The 20,417-nt window shown below is 42.0% G+C and overlaps 1 protein-coding gene across 1 annotated transcript; it reads left to right on the forward strand.

Annotated features, from left to right (window-relative positions):
* Positions 1-1,806: 1,806 nt before the first annotated feature.
* Positions 1,807-19,651, forward strand: BEST3 (bestrophin 3). Its single transcript, XM_086471845.1, has 9 exons — positions 1,807-1,958; positions 3,671-3,765; positions 4,303-4,536; positions 9,885-10,039; positions 10,738-10,815; positions 11,218-11,370; positions 14,771-14,851; positions 16,205-16,356; positions 18,745-19,651. Exons 1-9 carry the CDS (start codon positions 1,807-1,809, stop codon positions 19,649-19,651), a joined length of 2,007 nt encoding a protein of 668 aa, XP_086327971.1.
* Positions 19,652-20,417: the final 766 nt, after the last annotated feature.

Raw genomic sequence — 20,417 nt, forward strand, 5'->3', positions numbered from 1 at the left:
GTCCCCTGTTTCGATGCTTGATTGCCCCCACAGCTAGCAATTTATACTTTACTTCAGACTGCATTTGTCTAACTTCATCTTCTAATTGTTGCACCGTGTTACGCTGGGCATCTGGGTTCCCACCAGGCTATAAGGCCTCACATTATCAAATATCTTTTCTATATCTAAGTCCTCATACAGAGGTAGTCCCACTGGAGGTTTCCATTGCAAATTGGGTATTAGTGGGGAGATGGACACTTCTTGATGACATGGCTTGAACACACATACTCCCTAGCATTAATGAGCAAGGGCTAAAGCCTTTTACAGCAATCCCAGGAAATTCAGTGTATCGTTAAGAGTATTTGTTTACCCCATTCCTGCCCTGTAGCCTGGCCACAAGCTTCTCACATTGTTTATAAAGCCCCGTATCTGCTGGAGAATGGTAATCCCTGCTTCCATTTTCTTAAGAATTGCATCCCGGCCACAGGCTTTTTAGCAAATAGGATTGCATTTCTACATGCCAGTCAGCCAGTTTGGCTCCTGAATTGAACTTTCTGGAGTTCAACAATGACAACAAAAAATTTAAAGGCCTGTGCCAAGTCTCAGAAACAGGAAAACTATCATTTGGATACTAAAGAATAAAACCCATGCATCTTAAAAAAAACAGTAACACAAAAAAATCTCCAAGCCCACGCTGGCAAACCTCGAGCAGCTGTTCTGCAGACGAGAAGAGACAGTCTGTCAGCAATAGAAGGCTTATGGTGTCTTTTCTCTGCTGATTCCCTTGGTGACTAAATGAAAAAGTGGCATTTTTACAGATGAATTTTAATGGCTTGCTTTATGCTCTGCACCAGAGACACAGCCGAGTTGCATTAAATACTATTAAGCCATTTATTAACTAGGGGTTCAGATTTTTTTTTTCTGAGAGTAAATGACCTACAGTGGTGTCAAGAAAATATAGACGAGACTCATACTTATGATACACAATTGGAGTTAGTTCGGGTTTTTTTGTAAGCACATAAAAGTTCCTATAGCATCTCCTTGTGCTGGATAAGCAAGTAACAAACCCAGTGTAAAATATTTACCTGTTTACTTTTAGTACTGCTTTAATTAGCCTGCGTCACACACTGCCTCCCTGAGCAACCCTGTGGCTTTTTTTTTGCATGGCCATGCAATGCTGAAGTATTGATAGGTATGTCTAGCTGCCAAGCCAAGAAATAACAGGGTTCCCCAGCTGATCTCAGCTGCTGTTGTAACCATTGATGAAAGAGGCAGTCTCCAAATCTCATTTGGTTTTAAATTAGTATAGTTACCAAAGCCAGCTAAAAGTACTTGCTGGGGAGGAAGGTGCATTTGTGGAATTTAGCTTTACTTCTCTTGCTGGAGTGCTGGACAAAGTTTTGAAAAAAATATTTAAGTAAATTTACTTCCTTTTCTTTGCTCACACCGAACTGGAGCAAATGGAGAGTAAGCAGAGGCTTCAGAGATGTAACGTGTCCTTGCTGCTGCTGCTCAGGCAGGTGGCCACATTCGGTGCTAGGCGTTGCTTTTGCGTGGTCTTTGAGGTAAAGCCCAAATACAGCCTTGCATCAGACAATCTGCAGGTCTCATCGGGGCTTGTAACTGCAAGATTTTTACTTCTCAGTCTCTTTCTATATATATAACTACATACAGCATGTATTCATGTATGCATATACTATGTGATATGTGCGTGTATGTTTATGTATCAGTCTATACAAGGGTGCATTCAGGTTTGGATATGCTGTCTAAAATGTTGTTGGTTTCCTGCTTCTCTTCTACTGTTTCTAGGCACAGCCTGCCAAGACGATGACAGTCACTTATTCCAGCAAAGTAGCAAATGCCACTTTCTTTGGATTTCACAGATTACTCCTAAAGTGGAAAGGCAGCATCTACAAATTGCTGTACAGAGAATTTATTGTTTTTGCTACTCTTTACACAGCGATAAGTGTATTATACAGGTACACTCTTTCCAATTCACATCTCATTAAATGTTATACTGAAGTTTCACACTTCATAGTGTTAGGCTGATGAATGGTGGTTGGGGGAGGGTTACTACATTATTATTGTCTTTTCCTTGGACCTTTTCTAATGTCCTTTCCTTTCCACATTTACTTTACTGCTCCACAGAAAGCATGTAGGGTGTAAATATAATATCGTCTATCATATTCAGCTGATTCTACTTTCAGTCCAGCACTGAGCAACCATCCTAGTGAAGTCAAGCTAAATAAACACCCCTAGCTAGCCTGTGTTTTATAGCTTTTGTCATTCTGACATCGAGTTGGTGGCGGCGAGCATGCCTCTCTGCTTTAAATGATAAGTATAGACCTTTTGTTTCACTTGCAGAACTGTGCCTTTAGTTGCTCAGTGGTTATTTCTTTAACAACCCTGAAAGGTAATAATTTGAGAGCCAGGTTATATAGTCAGGAAAAGCAGTTTTGCTTACAGCTAGGATGGCACAGCAAACTTTATTTTTAAGCTTGCAGAGCGCCAAGCAAAACTGCATGGAAACCAGACGGGATTATTACGTGTGTGTCACCCAGCACCTGGGAGGGTCACGTTAGGAGGAGAGTTGCTTCTTTCGCCAAGGTGTGAATTAAACACCTGTATGACAGATGCAATGCATCAATTAGTACAGCGAAACTTCTAATTGCTGAAGTACACTACACAGAAATATCAAAATCATGATTCAGCTCTTACCTTGATCTGTAATTAGACATCAGTGTTTGCTCTTATGTGAAGCAAGGAGAAAATGAGCTTCGATTTGTCTGTGGTCGATCACTAATTTTCAAAAATGTTCAGTAATCTATGCCTGTAAACTCTGAAAGAAGATTATGGCATTAAAAATACGTAAAGAAACACCAGAGTTGCACATTTATTTAAATTAATTGAGTTTTACTGAAATCTTAGGTGACTAAAAACCATGGTAAATACACCATGGAAAGCCTTCTATATGCACTGCAGGTTTTATTGCACAGTGTTAAGCAAAACCCACCAAATATACGTCATGTGTTCCTTTTACACGAAATCAAAGAATAACTGTAATATTCATCTATACAAATAAAACAATTGTTTATATATAAGCTTGTTGTATTTCATTAGATATCTTTCTCCATGGGCAGAAGCTACCATGTTTCACTCATTTTCTATCATCTGGTGAACATTTCCCTCACTGCAAAATAAATGCAGTTGTTGTGGCTTTAGTCTTGTGGAAAAGAAAAATTTCAAAGGAGTAAAAAAGCTGCTGCAACAGCGTAGCTTTTTAAAACAAGAGCAATTAGAGGTTAGTAACCTTTTGTAATTGAAGCAGACCTGAGCATTTTTATTAAGCAGCCCTCTGAAAAAAGGAGAGCAGCTCTACTTGTGGACTTACAGCTTACTATCACCATTGGTCTGCATGAGGTAGCAAACTAATTCTGCAGGTGTATTGATCCTAATTAGTAGTGCCAGTCAAATTCGTCATGAGAAAAATGCAAAGACCAGGGAATAATATTGTCTTCTCCTCCAGCTTCTTTAGTTTGTGCCAAAAGTGTTCAGCACTTTAAGAATTCTCTTGAAGACATTAACCAAGGTTGCTCACAATTGCACATACCTAATTATTTATACGTATTTGCACTTTGTATCTAGTGCCAGAATATTATGGAAGGACAGATACATTTTATTTTTGCTGCAGATTTTTTCTTACAGGTAGCCAAAAACGGTTCTTTGAAAAATTATCAATTTACTGTGACAAATATGCTGAACAAATCCCAGTAACTTTTGTGCTCGGTGAGTACCGGTTACATGTGAAATTATTCTCCAGCACTGTCTCTGTTCAGGCATTTTGTGAATGTCCATGCATAGAAGCATGTCAGAGCTGAGTGGCATATGGGAGGTTAGAGGCTCACAATAAAATCATCAGCTTCCAACAGCCCTCCTTAAATTTAAGTTGATTTTGTCACATCAACGTTTATGCTCATGTTCTTAACATACCAACAAAAGAGTAAAGTTTCCATATATGTATATGTACAGTGCCCACTAACACTGATATATTGTGTCTGATCTTTCAAAGCACTAAATCCACTCAAGGTTTACTAAAGAAGAGGAAATTTGGAAGTTCATGAGTATGAGATACTCAGCTGGAATGGGCTATTAAGTTGCAGTGTTTATTAAATAATTAGCATTGATTGCATCCTGGGTTTCGACATGACTTACTGCATTTATTCTGGGAAATGTAGCAGCTTAGTGATGTGAATAACACTCTGCAAACTAAATCAAATTAATTTAAGCAGAAATCCTGGACTTTTTTTTCCTTCTAATCCCCAGGTTTCTACGTTACTTTGGTGGTGAATAGGTGGTGGAATCAGTTTGTGAACTTGCCGTGGCCAGATCGACTGATGTTCCTCATCTCTAGCTGTGTCCAGGGCAGAGATGAATATGGACGCTTGCTAAGGAGGACTCTCATGCGTTATGTGAATTTAACGTCTCTGCTGATCTTTCGCTCTGTGAGCACAGCTGTGTACAAAAGGTTCCCCACCATGGACCACGTGGTAGGAGCAGGTACTGCTGAGTCCTTCTCCCCAAAATGTCTTTCCTTTCCCTCAGAGGTGGGGGCACAGGGAGGGAAGAAGCCAGACTCATTTTTTCATTCCTCTTTGGCCCCATGTATGCCGCATGCTAACACATGTCAAAGCTTTGTCAGTGGCTTAAGTGACATGCCTGTAAGTGTGCATCTTTGATGTTCTTAAAGTCTTCATGTAGTGACACTATAGAAATCGAACAAGTTTGAGACTCTCCTGTGAATATGCTTTCAGACATGGAGTAGGCCTGACCTGAACACACAGGCACATGGAGCAGGTACAATATTCTACAAAGCATGAAAAATAATGTAGTTGCGATACAGTATGATGCAGTAGGAATGGTGATTTGTTATATGGCATTGCCTCGATGTCTAGGATATAAATTTGTCTTGTGTATAAGAGACTGATCTCTGCAGGCACTTCACAAGTACAGCTTTATCTCAATTTATTTTAGGTAGATTGCATTTTAAGTAGATTGCACATTTTAAGTGTTGTGATACACTTAAAAAAACCCAACCCCAAGGGTTTTTTCTTTAAATTTACAACCTCACCTAAAGCATAGTTTGTCAGGGATAAATACACTAAGTATTAAGCATATCTTTCTTTTCTGTTTTGATAACACAATGGGTGTGATGATGGGGAAGAGAGTTTCATCATGTAAGACACTGCTTGTCTGTGAAGGACCGGCCGCTGATTATTTAAAGGCAAGGTGTGGTGCTGTGCTTTCTGACTGGCTTGGTCAGAGCCGGGGGAAGGACACCAGCGCAGAGATGTGGGGATCTCTTCCAAACAGGAGAATTCATACATTTTTTACTGAATGTCTTGCATTTCTCAAAATTATTCCTTTTGGCAGAGATTAGTAAGCAAAGTTGTAGCAAGCTAAAATATGCAGTGTGTATATACATATACACATTTCAAATATATGTGAGAAGCTTTGGATGTTAAAAAAATAATCCAGGCAAAATACAGAATGCACTGACCTTACTGAGAAGAATCATTTATGTTGTATTCAGTTGGATATTGAAGTCCTTTTCCTTGTGCTGTTCAACAAAACTGTTTACCTGAGCCTGTGAGAGGTCAGGGAAGCTTCTGTCACTCTCCCCAGCAATCTGCTTCTAGTACGCACTGGAAAATTACAACATTTCCAGCAGGCTAATCCAGCTCTGCCTCCCTGTCGCTAAAGACAATCTGTTCCAAAAGAGACAAAATGTCGCAGCATTGTACAAAAATTTTAGACTGGAAAACAAGTTTTGGTTTGGATTGGGTTTTTTTTAACAGTGGAAAATATTCTACTATAAACTGTATAACTAAGTATTGATAGTGTAGCCAGCTCTGTGGCTTTCAGTACTTATTCTGTGGGATTTAATGCATATTGTGCCACAGAATTTTTGTTGATGCAATACTGAGCACTTGAGGGTATATTTTGCTGCTATTAATCTCCAGTGATTAAGACAATACTCCGCAATTACCCCCTCCCTAGCTCCCTATGGCATTACATATCAGACTGCATGGGAGTGCAACATTTAATATGAATATGCGTGGCAGAATCTAATACTTACAGCACAGTCATCATTGAAACAACTTGAGCCAATTTTGCATTTCCCTATCAAACTGAAAAATGCCACAGCATAACTATTGCTACAGCTTTCCCTTTTCAGCAAATGAACTGCTTATATTCATAGATTTAAAATCTGAGAACAGATCATGATAATCTAGTCTGACTCATCCATAACACAAGGCATAAAAACTCACAACATCCTTTATCATGGTACAATTTCTGACTGAGCTATAATACCTTCCAGGAATATAACCAGCCCCAATTTAAAATTCAGCTGGGTGTAATGGAGACCACATCACGTTCTAGGTGAACTGACATTCACAAGGGTGAACTTGCTGCTGAAAAGTGAGATTTTATTCTCAGTCTGAATTTACGTAGTGTCATCTTCTAGTCACTGGATTTTGTAATGGGTTTGGGTTATTCTTTTCTTAGGTGAAAACACCATTTTTTCTCAATAGCTACCTGTTAGTAGGGTGCATAAAGGCTTGAATAAACCTAGGAGCTTCACCTTCTGTAGTATCTCCCTACAAGGCATGGTCTTCAGTGCTGGATCTTCCTCCTAACTCTTCTCTGAAGTCTTTTTCTTTTTTTAGCGTTCTTTATGGATCTGTAGGCAGTAGGTGCATGTAGATTCATGACGTTGTGATGCTGAGTACTGCAGCACGTATGCTGTAAGCATCCAATGACTAGCAGCAGTGCTGAGCATACCAATCCTGTTGGCTGCAAGGTGCAAGAAGGAAGTTGGATGCACAAGAACATGAGTCTTAGAAAACATGAGTAATGAATCATCAGCTGGGCAGAGAGCAGCCCAAAAGACCTGATAGGAAATGCTGAAGAGAAACATGAGGTGTGAGCCCAACTACTTGGGTACCTACACATGGCTGAAGTTCGCAGTGCCAAACCCTCTACTAGAATGAGGTACCTAAATTAATTCTTTCCCACATACCACAGAAGCAGAAAGTGAAACTTTCATCTACTTGATCATTGTTAGTGTGCGCTCAGGAGAGATGGGAGATGATTGTTCAGTTCCTTCCTCTCTAGCCATTAGTCTTCAGAACATTTGATGTGGGTACCCTGAACCAGTCTTGTCCCAAACCATTCCATTTTCATGGGATAACTGAATGTTCTTTGAATCCTTGAGGGAGAGCACGAGGGATTTTTTCCAGCCAGGCTTTTGTTCGCATCAATAATTTTCCCATAAGATCACTCTGTCTGACACTGTTCACATTAGTGCCCTTTGAGCCTTTATTGATTGCATCCCAGGTCAAGCTTCTCATACTTCTGCAAGGATTCAGTGCCCTGTCATTCCTTAGATCATCCTTTTCAGAACTTGGCATAGTATTTGCCAAATATTTCCAGTTTTCTGGAGCTGCTCCTGTCTTCCAGTGCTTGTCAAAAACAGCGTTCTTGTTCAGAGAGTTCCTCAGTTAATTCTTTGAATACTATTGAATAAAAATAGTATGACCATATTTAGAAACCATTTAATTTTAATAACTGAAGTTTGATATCCTCCCTTGTATTTGATGGAATAAAAAGTGTTTCTTTACTGCTGCAATAATAGCAAGTGGTTCTGAACTGCACATTGTTGCCATAACCTTCACCAGCAGTAAGAGCAATCCAGACTTGTTTAGTATTTTCTGTGATAAGAATACTAGGTATTATTAATATCCACCAATGAGAATATTTAAGTAATATAAAGATGAACACCTTAACTTTAAAAATAATGACAATCTGAATGTTATTGTTAAAACAACGAGGCTTTGATGAACAAAAAGGTAATCAGTTTCAGTGGAGAGCTGAACAGATCCTTGGAGCTTTGCTATTCTTCATGGCCCCCTCAGGCTGTGTCCTTCCAGATAATGACTTCCCAGAGCCTCTCAAGTGAATTGCATCCAGTGTTTACTCCAGACTGTCAATTTTCTGGTATTCTGTCTGTCTACTGTCAATTTTCTGGTATTCTGTCTGTCTATTTCAGCCTGACGGAAACATCTTTTCCTGTCCAGTAATGAGCAGGCTGGCCAGCCAAAAATCAAAGGCAGCCTGAAAGACTGACTTTTAGGAGTCAGGAGTCATGACTAACAGGTCAATTTGTCTGGTTGCTCAATTATTTCTGTGCTGTTGATTATGAGAGCTGGCTGCAAACAGCCCAAGGGAACTTTTAAGAGCTACATCTTATTCTGTTGTCAAATTCCAGGATACTGCAGAAGTATTGTGTCTTGCTGCTAAACTTTTCCACAGAATTTTCTGTCCTGTCCTTGTGTTCCTTCTCAGTAGATGCAGTACTTCAGACCTCCTGTGTGAGTTGTTGCAACTGTACAACAGCAGCATTTTCCTCAACAACAGAATATTTAGGAAGGTCACCATGTTTAACAAATCTCCTGTTACCTTATTTGCATTTTTATACAAAACACAATTGAGTTTGTGTATATTTATTGTTTTGCTGCTTTGTGCAGCTTTAGCAATGTTAGCAACAGTGGACCAATTCTTAGTTACTAGTTGGAGGCTAGAAAGGAAAAAATCCTGTCTACTCTCAATTCCCTTATTGAATTTTCAGCACTCAAACTTGTAACTGATTGCTGAGTCATTTATTTTGGGGCTGCCAAGTTACTAACTTTGTCCTGTTTCAGAGCTAATGTCAACACAACAGAAGAAATCTTATACCTACCCTCATAGGTGACATACACCTGAGGAAAAACTAAGATACTCCAAATCTGAAGATTGCTCCAGTCCCAGGATTTGGACAAAGGAAAATGTGAAGTTCCCCCTCATCAGTTTTCTGAGATTGTTTTTCTCAAAGGCTGGGTGGAAGGAGGACAGCAGAGCAGAGCTTTCTTACCCAAGGGGGTAGAGGTGCTGCTCCAAAAACCAGCTGCTTCCATGCCAGTCCCAGGCAGCGAGCTGCTCTGATGCAAGTTTTGTCACACGCAGCCCTGGTTTCCCTGCTAGCTGACCTTGGACTTGCTTGTGGCAGGGGGAAGCAGGGTTTTACAAGGCCAGGGGAACTCTACAGGAAACATAATACCTTCCCAGCACCCCGGCGAGGCAAATTGCCAGGCAGAGAGCAGCTTCAGCCTGCAGCCCCACAGCACGTCATCTGGCCCGGTGTCCCGCTAGCAGCGGGATTTCTGTGCACAATTCCTTTTCCATCTCTTTGCACGCCTTCATGACCCCAAAGAAAACATGAAACACAATCTGGCAGGGAAGTATTTCTCTGGCAGAAGGCATGCTTTCTGTTGAGCTCTGTTTCATGCATGCACTTGTATCCTCTGTTGCTTGCTCGCTGCTTTGCAGTTTTACCAAAAAATTATCAGAATCAGAAGGTCACATAACTGCCCTTGCAACATATGTTGAGATGCTGCTAAAAACCATCGTTGCTGAAAAGTGATAGTTTCTTGACTGATATACCTTATTTTTCTGAAATATGCAGCTAGAGAGTAACCTGTACAATTGTCAGTATTATATCTATGTACAATCTGTCAGCAGTCAGATATGAGAGCACAGTAATAGCAAATTATTGCATATATTGATCAAGAGCGATTTTGAGTAGGTAGTTATTGCAAAAGGAAATTGTTACAAGCAAGATCTATGCTGGCAAAAGTAAACTCAAAAAAAAAAGGGGGAGGAAGATACTAGTGAGAATTATAAATAGTGTTTTGCATAGTTCTATGCAAATATCACATAAACAGATTCAAACATATTCAAAATTTATAGCATCAGTTGCACTGACTGCACAGAATAAATGAAGTCTGTCTTTTTTTTTTTGTAAATAGGTTTCATGACAAGATATGAAAGAAAAATTTTTGATGACCTTAAGTCTCCCCACCTGAAATACTGGGTTCCATTTGTCTGGTTTGGAAATTTGGCATCAAAGGCACGAAAAGAGGGAAGAATTCGAGACAGTGTAGATCTGCAGACACTGATGAACGTAAGTAGGAAAAGTAAATCTACAGAACACTAAGCTGAAATTGCTGTGTGGTAGCTTTTCTGTTACATAATTTGATTTAGTGCGCACAGCTCTCCAGTGTCATCTAAATGATCTTACTCAGGATTTATACCACTTTTCTCTATGTACTGTTGTACACTCAAGCACACACAGCAGCAGTTCACTGGGATTGTATTTATATGACTAAGAAGGTATTAACTGAAGCAACAAATTGATGAGTAAAAAATTATTGTAACATCACTGTAAATTCATAATTGTTCCATTGTTGCAGGGGAAAAAAATGAGAATAATTTGACATTTTGAAGATTTCAATATCAGTTTCAGGGAAGACAATCTCCCTGAATATTTCATTAAGTGGTCAAACATCCTTTTTATGATATAATGTATTCTCTTTCATGTGTCACTAGGCTGCGGATAAGATAGAAACAAAAGGTAATTTGTGAAGAAATACATAACATACTAAGCATTCCAACTCCATAAACTAATTGAATATTCAAATGTGACAATGGGGTGCTGGATATAGTTATGGTATCAATGTATCTATACTGCATTTTTATATCTCCCTGTCCTTTTATATGTGCTAAAATTAACTGTGACAAAATATTTGTAATTTAGAATTGAACCCCATGCAATTTTAGTTTGTTGGGGTTTGGTTTTTGTTGTGTTTTTCTTCCTTTTAGGAGATGAATAAGTACCGGTCTTGGTGTAGTCTTTTGTTTGGTTATGATTGGGTTGGAATTCCATTGGTCTATACCCAGGTACTGAGCTATTATTCTTTACAAAATTCAAAGCACCATTTTGATAAAAGGGGAGCTTGGTGCAAAACATCCATAGACTCAACCAGAGTCTCCGAGCTGTTGAGCACTTATTGACTCCCATAGGATCATGGAGGCCTGCCTAACTATTTAAGTCACATATTTAAGTCATAAGTTTTGAAGGCCTTGCATAATCTGGGAGAGGGGAGGGAAGCACTGAAACGTTTTTGTGGTTTTGGGGTCTTCTTCCTGGCCATATTTATTCCTGTGGCCTCTCTATATGTGTTATCTCCCTACAGATTTGTAAATTAATGGCAAAAGGCAGTCAGAGGCCTTTGGGTATGTGTTGCCTTATGCATAAGCTTGTATTATTGCACGATTTCAATGAAGTTTTGTTCTTTGCAGGTTGTTACTCTTGCAGTCTATACTTTTTTCTTTGCCTGCCTGATAGGGCGCCAATTTTTGGATACTGACCAAGGGTATCAGGGACATGACTTAGATCTTTACATTCCAATCTTCACACTGTTACAGTTCTTCTTCTACGCAGGATGGCTCAAGGTAAACTAGCTTTCTGGAAAGGTCACGGGGGAACCCTCCCTGGGGGAGCTGGTGTAGATGTCAGAGCCGAAGTCAAGGTGTCAGATTTGTGGCACACTGTAAAATCAGAAAGATTAACGGAGTTACACCAAAGCTGAATTCAGCCCAAAGTGTCCTGTGGTCATAAAGAAATGTCATACAATACATTTTTAATTCCACCTGACAGGTCTTACAGTAAGAAACAGTCAGGAATCTAAAAGAGCCCACTTTAGTAGGACTAGTACAGCCACAACTCCCCAAGGGAGTATTACTCCAGTAAAATCAGGTCCCAGGACTTGGACTATAAAATGACAGATGAAAAAAACCCAACCAAACCCTTTTCTCCCACTCTGCTGTGCAGTGGGGAAATACTGCTGCAGACCTGGCATGAGCTGAAACGGACTGAATCATACTTTCTTCATATGATCAAAGCCAGCTTTAGTATCTGCTGTTAACTTAATCAGATGCAGGCAATTAAAGGTCTCCAGTTCCAGAGGGCTATCAAACAGTGACAGGCAATATTGGCTACAACCCCACCGCATAAAAACGTTAATTAAAAAGAAGAGTTATAGAAGGAATTGGATGCTACCCATCAGCCCCTTGATGCCTGCCCAGTTAACATATCACTGTTGATCTGATAGTTGAGTAATTAAGCCACACACCTCATGGCGGTTCTGTCCTCTGCAGTGAGTATCAAGGTAGACTAGCTGGAAAAAAGTTTCAAATAGAAAGAAAATTGGTACATTAGGGTCTATGTGCGTTAAGATTTCCTTTTGGGATTATTAATCATGGCCGGAAACTGAGAGCTAGCTTTTCTTTTAGAACATAAATTGCACAAAATTGGCCAGTTTTAGAGCCCTCTTCCCACAGGCAACTCCAAAGGGCAGAGTAGAGAAGGCAGCACGCCGAGCTGGCAGATTGCAGGGGAAAGTGCCTGCAGGGCAAACTCCTCTAGTCCTATGTCCTACGAAATCGAGGTGGGAAGGTGGGAGGTTTGCCACACAGGGACCAGCCTGGAGGGGAGCAGGAGAGAAAGGAAGGGAGGCTGGTGAGGCAGTGGGAGTACATTGCTCCTGCAGAAATGTGAGGCTTTATCTCTAGGCAATGTCTTCCAGGGTTTTACTAGCAGGTTACAAAACTGTGAGCTGATACTCTTGTCTGCCCTGCTGGTGCTCCTGAGGGGAGAATGGCTTCCCCTTCATCAGCACCCAAGGCTGTTAGTAGCACCTCTTCCAGCTAGGTTCAGGGCTTCCAGCCAACTCCTGGCTATGGCAGGTACAAGATGCCATTGTAACAGAAAAATCTTTAGCATAAGGAAATGAAAGGGAGGAGAAGCGGTTTTAAAAAGCGAATTTAATATTGGCAGTGCTCCCTCAGACTGGAGGTTTGTCCAAACCTGCAGTGCCCCCGAGTCAGAATATTTCTGTCTTGAAGGTTATAGCTGGTTTCCTGCTGAGTGCATTGGGCTTTGGCTGCCAGGCTGCAGAAGGTCCCCCGAGCTATTGACTTCCAGTAACTTGGCAATTCCTCAGAAATGATGGCTAAACTGAGCTCATTCCTTGGCATAAGGCCTGGTTTGTTATATCTACAATACAGGGGCAAAGTCTCCCATCATGTGAGATACTTCTAAATCCCTGTTTTCATTATGGGTATAGATAGACCGTCCAAACACAGGGCTTAGCTGTCCAGCATTACATTCCTTTCCGGAGAATAAAGTCATGTCTCACGTGCCAGGACCAGGTCAGCCAAGCAAAAGGCCACTGCTGCTGCTCCCTGTGTCACAGCACTGCTCACTTCTTTTAGCTCATGTGACAGGTTTCGCGGTGGATTTTTGGGTGGTGATCCCCGGTTTACACTGAGCTGATCCAGCATCTTCCCTGGAGAGCCACAACACAGTCTGCATTCTGGCTTATTCCTATGGCAGCACTTCCATAACTATACCCAAAATTTAATGTGATGGGCCAGGCCAATGAGTGTGAGCAGAGGTGTCCCCTGTCTCCTTTTCGTGCCTCCTGCCTTATGGGTGTTTTTGTCGTGTTAGTCTGCTTAGAAGTTCATTTGTTGTCTTCCACCTCTGCCTTGGGAAGTGGTGACCTAGGAGAGCCAGCAAGTGCTTACCCACTGGTACAACCTAGAGGCACATAGGAATAAGTAGCCAGAGAGTGACTGCCTTACTATTATAAGTTATTTAGATCATAGCAATTGATAGTAAGGTTCATGAGCAGGGCTGTTTAATCATACAGTTGCTTCACCCATACCCATGTTAAACTGAAGGCCTGGCCACTGCTCCTGTGCATGGCCCTGGTGACCAACAGGAAGGCTTGGGAGGGTCAGCAAGAATGTGATCGGCTTCAAAGCAGGGGCTTAAAAAGACAAACAGAAGGAGAAAAGCATGAAGGGGAGAGGATATTTAACCTCAGTGTACCAAGGAACTGAGAAATAGAGAAGCAGTCTGACTTTCCTAAAACAACTTCTTTTTAAAAAATTTTCCTATTTCATCTTTATTTTCACCCCAGCAGCTATGAGCTTTCTCTCCACAATGTATTTCGGTGGTCAGGGGGATGGGAGGCAGTCTCCGGGTGTTTTTCCATTTATTTGTTCCTTTGGGGAGGCAGGACTGGATAAGGCTATGGGCAGCCAGAGGTTTCCTTTCCCAGCCTAATTCCCAGACTAAGGCATCTCACCACAAAGGTGCCTAAGCTCACTGTTTGGTTGTCTCCTCCACAGGATAGGCTTCTACCCTGCAGTTTTAATCACTTTATGTACAGAAACCCGAAACAGCAGGCTGAATTAAAGAACTCAGATCCTGTCTCTTGGCTTTGGCTAGTATAATGCATGGCGTCCACTTGAGTCAAGTCTTTTGGTGAGCTGCTTTTCCTGAAGAGCTTCTGAGGGATGCCATCAGCATCACCCCCAATAAAGAAGCAGGGGCTGAGGGCTGAACTGGCAAGACAAGCTGTACTCCCTCCGGCAGGCTCCAGTTGCAGGGCTCAGGAATACTGACCCAATGGCCTGATGGAGTATTGTAGGCCATAATGCAATAAGCCTCTAGCTGCTACACCATACATTTAAATCAAAGACAACAGCAAGGAAAGGTAATGACTATCTTATGCGACAATTACCGTGACCCAGACATGTCTCAGTTCCCAGTAGGCCAGAGCCGACAATTGTGATTGACAGCACCAACGAGGCATGGAGGTATGAATCTATAGGGAAAACAAGCTGTTCCTTCACTAGGCTAGCAAAACCATCATATGGGAGCTCAAGCTATGATTGCAAGTGACAGGCAGAGAGAGAGAGGAAAATCCGATCCTATTTTCTCTGCAGCAGCAGTCCTGACATGGCATGCCAACATCTATTCACTGTCTCATTTTCCTTACAGGTCGCCGAACAACTTATTAATCCATTTGGAGAAGATGATGATGATTTTGAAACCAACTGGTGCATCGATAGAAATTTACAGGTTGCTGTTGTTATTTCTACTTACAGCTTTACTGTACCATAGGTTATCATTACATTTAATCCTATTTCTTATACTGAGGCACAAATTAAAGGCAACGAGCGTCAGCAAAACAAATTCTTTCCCTGAAGGAGTACCTATGGCTGTGATCTCCAGATTTTGTTTTTACAAGCTAATGCATCTTGATTTTGGTATTTGGCATTTACGATGCCTGAGTAAACATGCAAACAGCTGACCTCAAACTATAAGCTCACTTTATGCCTGGAAAAACATGTAATGTAGGTCAATCCTACAAAATCCAAAAGCCAACTATTCCCACATAGGTAAGAACACGTTTTGCTAAACTGAATGTCTAGAGATTATAATATTGTATCTGAACCTTCCTTTTTTTAAAAAAATATGGCAGTGAAGATACCAAAAAGACCAAGCAGAGCCCTGAACTAATAAGCAGGGCCCCTACCAGGATTCATGTTGTGGTGCTGCCACCCATGGCAGCATCTGTAGTCGGCACAGGAGCCAGTGTCCTCAGCAGCAGGAGCTGTGAGATGGCCAGGGTACAGATTTATTGCACTTAGCCCCCCAGTTCCCAAAGAGCCTCTGTCTGCCATGCCATGAAGGAGACCAAAGATGTGAAGAGGTCCTGTGGCACCCACTGCTCCCCTTGCAGGTAAAGCCAAGCATGGGGCTGAGCTGCTGTCGGACCCCACGTCTGCTGGGCACCACTGAGACTACAAAGCACAGCCCAGGTGTTAGAGGGAGCAAGAGCAGGGCAAGAAAACCAGCGTATTAAGCAAAGCAAGCAGTGCAGGTGTGCACAGGAGTGGGAAAGACCTTCACGCTGCCAAAGATGATCTCTAGCTTATCACCACTTCAGGCTACTTGTGCTGTCGTGCCTCAGAGCCCTTTGTATAACATCTATTGGAAGGCCCTGGAACAGCACAGTCACATACTTGTTTCTAAATGTCTTAAAATGTGGACAAAGCCTGTCAGAAAGCTTCTTGACCTCTGGACATTTTAAGGAGCACAACTAATACTCTACACAGACTTCCCATAGCACGTGGAGGATCATATGTCCATTTAACTACATCATGCGTGAGGAAAGGACTTCAACCTGATCCAAAGATCTTTGCAGCATAGAAAACGCAAGTTACAATAAAATTTATGCTTTCACAAGTATAGGAGCATACAGGGGATATATTTTATAACACTGAGTCTCTTCCCAATGCCCAGACCAGCACACACAGCTTACTTTAAAGGGTTTCTGAAAGAAATGTTGACCCAGGGAGTACAAAGCAGATTATTTTGTATATTGTGCTATATTGAAAGTAACATGATTTATACCAAAAAAAATCTAAGGTGTCACTTCTGGCGGTGGACGAGATGCACATGAACTTACCGAGGATGGAGAAAGATATTTACTGGAACGATTCCTCTGCCCGGCCGCCCTACACAAAAGCAGCTGCTGATTACTGTATTCCTTCATTTCTTGGATCGACTATTGAAATGGGGTGAGTGGCACTAAGGGTCCTTAATGCCATCAGAAAGATCACCACCCCTACAGCTCACATTGACTGACGGACAGTCAGCAGGGCTGCGGGCTGTGATGAAACTGTGACCAGGGAAGATGGAAATGGGAAATGATCTTAGGAGGGTGTGGACAGGCTGGTATTGGTAGGATGATGTCTCCAGTGGTCCATGTGCTCATAGAAATTGTGCACCCATAGCTTGAATTGTATAATTAATTAATAAAGTACATTTGCAGGAAGGGTTTGTTAATAGTCTCACGGGACAGCACCTGAATACAGTGACCGACTTTTCTTAATAATTCTTTATTTACTACAGCTTCTTCATACCTCCCCCAGTCAGCAAAATAGCTATTCCTTTGCTTGTTTAGCTAACAGTTGATGGCTATACCCAGTCCAGATTTTTGTGAAGATAAACAAGAAATTCTCTTAAATGTTGCATGACTTTTCATTGACTAATAATCTAGGCATGGAAGTTAGAGCAGTCAGATTTTGTGAAGGAATAAAGAAAAGGAGTTATTTGCAGAGATCAGCACAAGAATCATCATTATAAGGGAACATATAGAGGATATGGGATTGTCCTGTGTTGTCGGGATTTATATGAGAAATCAGTGATAGGCCAGTTAGCTTAGAAGCTGTTGAGTTTAAACACTTTTGACGTGCTGTAATGTAGAACACGTCAGTAAGTGTGAATACCACCATGCCTGAAAAAATACCAGCACAAGTAGACATTTTCCTCTGAAAGCCTTTTAAAAAACTTTATAGCAGCCAGTTTTTTAACTTTCAAAATTATCTCAAGAAGTTTTCAATTTTTCCAAAATTTTCCAGCTTTTATCAAAATAAAATGTGCTTCATTTTTTGCTTCATCTGGCCTGGAAATTGGTGTTTTCTCATTTTTATTCCTCTTATTTTTCTATTTTCGTGTGCATTCATCTAAAAAGAACAATAGTTTATATGAGTTCCTTTTATCACACACAGCCTTTTCAGAATTTATTTCTTTCACAAAATACTATAATATGGCCAAAAGAAAAGTAAAAAAGACAATAAAAAAAGGAAAAGAAAAAGAAACCTCATAGAATATAACTTATTTTACTGCAACTGCTAGGGGGAAAAGTGGCAAAGAAGAAACACTATTAAGTCTGCAAACAATTTTTTAATAAGAAGTACTTGACACAAAAAATGAAGGGGGGTGAATGAAAAATAGCTCCATGTTAGCCCCTGTGAAATGCAAACAGCCTGGTGTGCCGACTTTTTTATTAATTATTTTCTCCTCCAAACCCTTTCTCTGTTCATCTCTCTAAAAATACAGGTAGTTCTTATGCAGACTTCAAAAATAAGGCCTAATGATTTATCTAAGTCCAAAGCAAATATGTAAAACTTGAGCCCAAATCCAAAGTCTTCTCCAGTTCTCTCAAGCCAACATCTGGAACAGGCTGCCCAGAGAGGTGGTAGAAGCCACATCCCTGGAACCATTCAAGGCCAGTCTGGATGGGGCTCTGAGCAACCTGATCTGGCTAAAGAGGTCCCTGCTTACTGCAGGGGTCTTGGGCTAGGTGACCTTTAATGGTCCTTTCCAACCCAAACTATTCTATGATTCTATGAGCTTGACAAATGCTGGATGAGGTTCCTCTGTCCCTCCAGGTTCGTGTTGCCTCCCTGTGCTCCTCTCAGATTTGGCCCAAGCCCCTTTGCCATCCTTGCCCTTAGGACAGGTAACTGGGCCAGTTTGACTTGTCCTCTGGGGTGCATGGAGTCAGTAATGTATACTGAATTGCCTGGCAGAGGCAGCAATAGTTGTTCTCATGAACCACCGAGGCTGGGCAGGAGAAGAGTACCAGGTACAGGCAGGACTTTCAGACACACTGTTGTGCCCCAGAAGTAAGTGAGATTTGGCCATCTGAGTAATTCCAAAATTTTTTGAAACCATCGCACTCTGCTTTCAGGAGTAGCTTTTTCACTCTTGTTGTTTTTGCCAAAAGGATTCTCCTGAAAAAGTATCTACAGAACTGAGCAGTGTTTCTTTCTTCCCTTTCGCTCGCTCTTAGCACAAGCCTAACCACAGGGAGCTGCTACAGAGGGCTGCAGCCCAAATACAAAATGGTGCCAGATGGCTGGCTGGCTGCCCTCCCAGCCCGGTCCTCATGAGAAGAGACCAGGGTGTGGAGAGCTTTCTGTGTGAGCTGGCTGGTCCAAGGGCACAAACACTCTTTCCTGGCACCCTCACCCTTTTTTGACCCCTTCCAGGCCCTTCCCTGGGGACACACTAGGGTCTTGGTTCCCATGTCTTCCTGCTGAGACAGTGGGATGTGTATGTGTGTGCGATACACACTTCCTATACGCAAGTGACACCTATTACCTGGCTTTATTTGGCAGGCTGGCTGATACCGAATTCCTCTATGGGGAAGAGTGGCCCTGGGAAGAGGAGAAACACCGAAGACAACATTCAGTGCTGAGAAGAGTCAAGAGATTTCTCAGCGTCCATGAGGGCCCTCCGTCCCCAGCTCACCGGCGCTACAGTCGGCAGACAAGTGAGAATTCCGTGTTTTTCCCAGCAGATGAAAAGGGGCACATCAGAAGGTTGCAGGAAATGCACACAAGAGGGAGACACTCTACCTCGAGCTTCAAGAAGAAACATGAAGGAGTTGACAGAAGTAACAGACTTCATAGTAGCAGAGATCTAGGACCCATAACTGAAACCTCAAGGAACGAGGCACAGTTTGGTGACAGTGACACCTCATCTGAAACAAACAAGCCAGTTCCTGAGGTCGTCATCTCTGAAGCCGAGGAGAAAGCATCTGATGTACTGCACAAACCAGATCTGCAAACAGAGCGCGCTGGAAGCATGCCAGAAGAGAGGCTCCAAAGGAGCCTGGCCGAGGCAAACGTGACTCTTCTGGACCATCCTTTTTTCCCCCCAGAAATGACTGCATACCTCCCAGGCTCTCAGGCACATCAGTCCCTTCCTACTGTGGTAGGGGAGCCCCAACATGAACCCCATGGTAGTAACATAGCTGGTTTCATAACAGATCATGAGAGAAACCTTCAGCGATGGAGTTTACCGAGCTTCCATAGTCATAGTACAGTGTCAAATGCTGACACTGCATCGCCTTTACCAGATTCTGGCACAACTCAACAACAAAGGACCTTCAGTGATGAGAAAAATGTTACTTCTGCTACTGCTGCAGAGACGTTTGAGATGCAGCACTTATGGGAAAATCTGGATAGTCAAGAAACAGCCATAGTAGAATTTTCTAATGAGAAAAATGAAAGAAAACTTTGACTGTGCTTTCCCTGGGTTTGAACTTCTCATCTTCTCTTGAAAGTGGTTCTTACACAGATTTGCTGAAAAGTGCAGAAGGGTAGGCACGATGCTCAGACAAGTCCTGAGCAAGATCCAACAGAGGATTTTGACACTTAAATTGGAGGCACTGTGGTGACATGCTTTAAGCCACTTGGTCACTGGCTTGAAATCTGTGATCCTGTGGGGGAAACATTCATAGGGAGAACTGGGAGCCTCAGGAGTGGATGCAAACCAGCTAGCACACACAACAGCAAGCTGTGTAGGCTTACCTAGAGGAAACAGTAATACTGTCAGAAGAGCAGAGGTGGTTCTGTCCATTTTGGATCCACCCTGAACACTGCTACCTTTGGTCGCTCCTTCAGATTAAGGTCTATGACACCCTTGTAAAACCCACCAACAGTTTTGGTTTCTACTCAAGTGTCTAGAAGGGGAGGTGTGGGCTCAATTCCTTCCTCAGACTGGAGACATTCAGACCACCATCTCTCACTGCCTGGAGGAATGCTTGAAAAATCAGGCTCCTCACTAGTGTGGGGCAAGAGCCTGCCCTGCCCCTGCTGAAACTATGCCACTACAGAGTGGAAAAATAAAAGGATTAAGTGTTTAACCTCATTAAGAAAAATGGAAGAGGCAAAACTGCTGATGAGCTGGGCATGGAAGGTCCAAGCCTTGGTCTCTGCTCCTTGAAGCATGCACGTGTTGTACCTAGTGGCTGTTTATTGAGGAGGCCATTCCCAGGTGGCCTCCC

Source organism: Leptosomus discolor, chromosome 1 (genome assembly GCF_034619465.1).
Source record: "Leptosomus discolor isolate bLepDis1 chromosome 1, bLepDis1.hap2, whole genome shotgun sequence".
NCBI classification, from domain to species: Eukaryota; Metazoa; Chordata; class Aves; order Leptosomiformes; family Leptosomidae; genus Leptosomus; species Leptosomus discolor.

Excerpts from the sequence above, each read along its gene's own strand:
- BEST3 (XM_086471845.1), top strand. The coding sequence starts at position 1,807 with ATGACAGTCACTTATTCCAGCAAAGTAGCAAATGCCACTTTCTTTGGA. Across the intron at positions 4,537-9,884 it reads GGACCACGTGGTAGGAGCAG|GTTTCATGACAAGATATGAA; the intron begins GTACTGCTGAGT and ends TTTTGTAAATAG. Across the intron at positions 11,371-14,770 it reads TCTACGCAGGATGGCTCAAG|GTCGCCGAACAACTTATTAA; the intron begins GTAAACTAGCTT and ends TTTTCCTTACAG.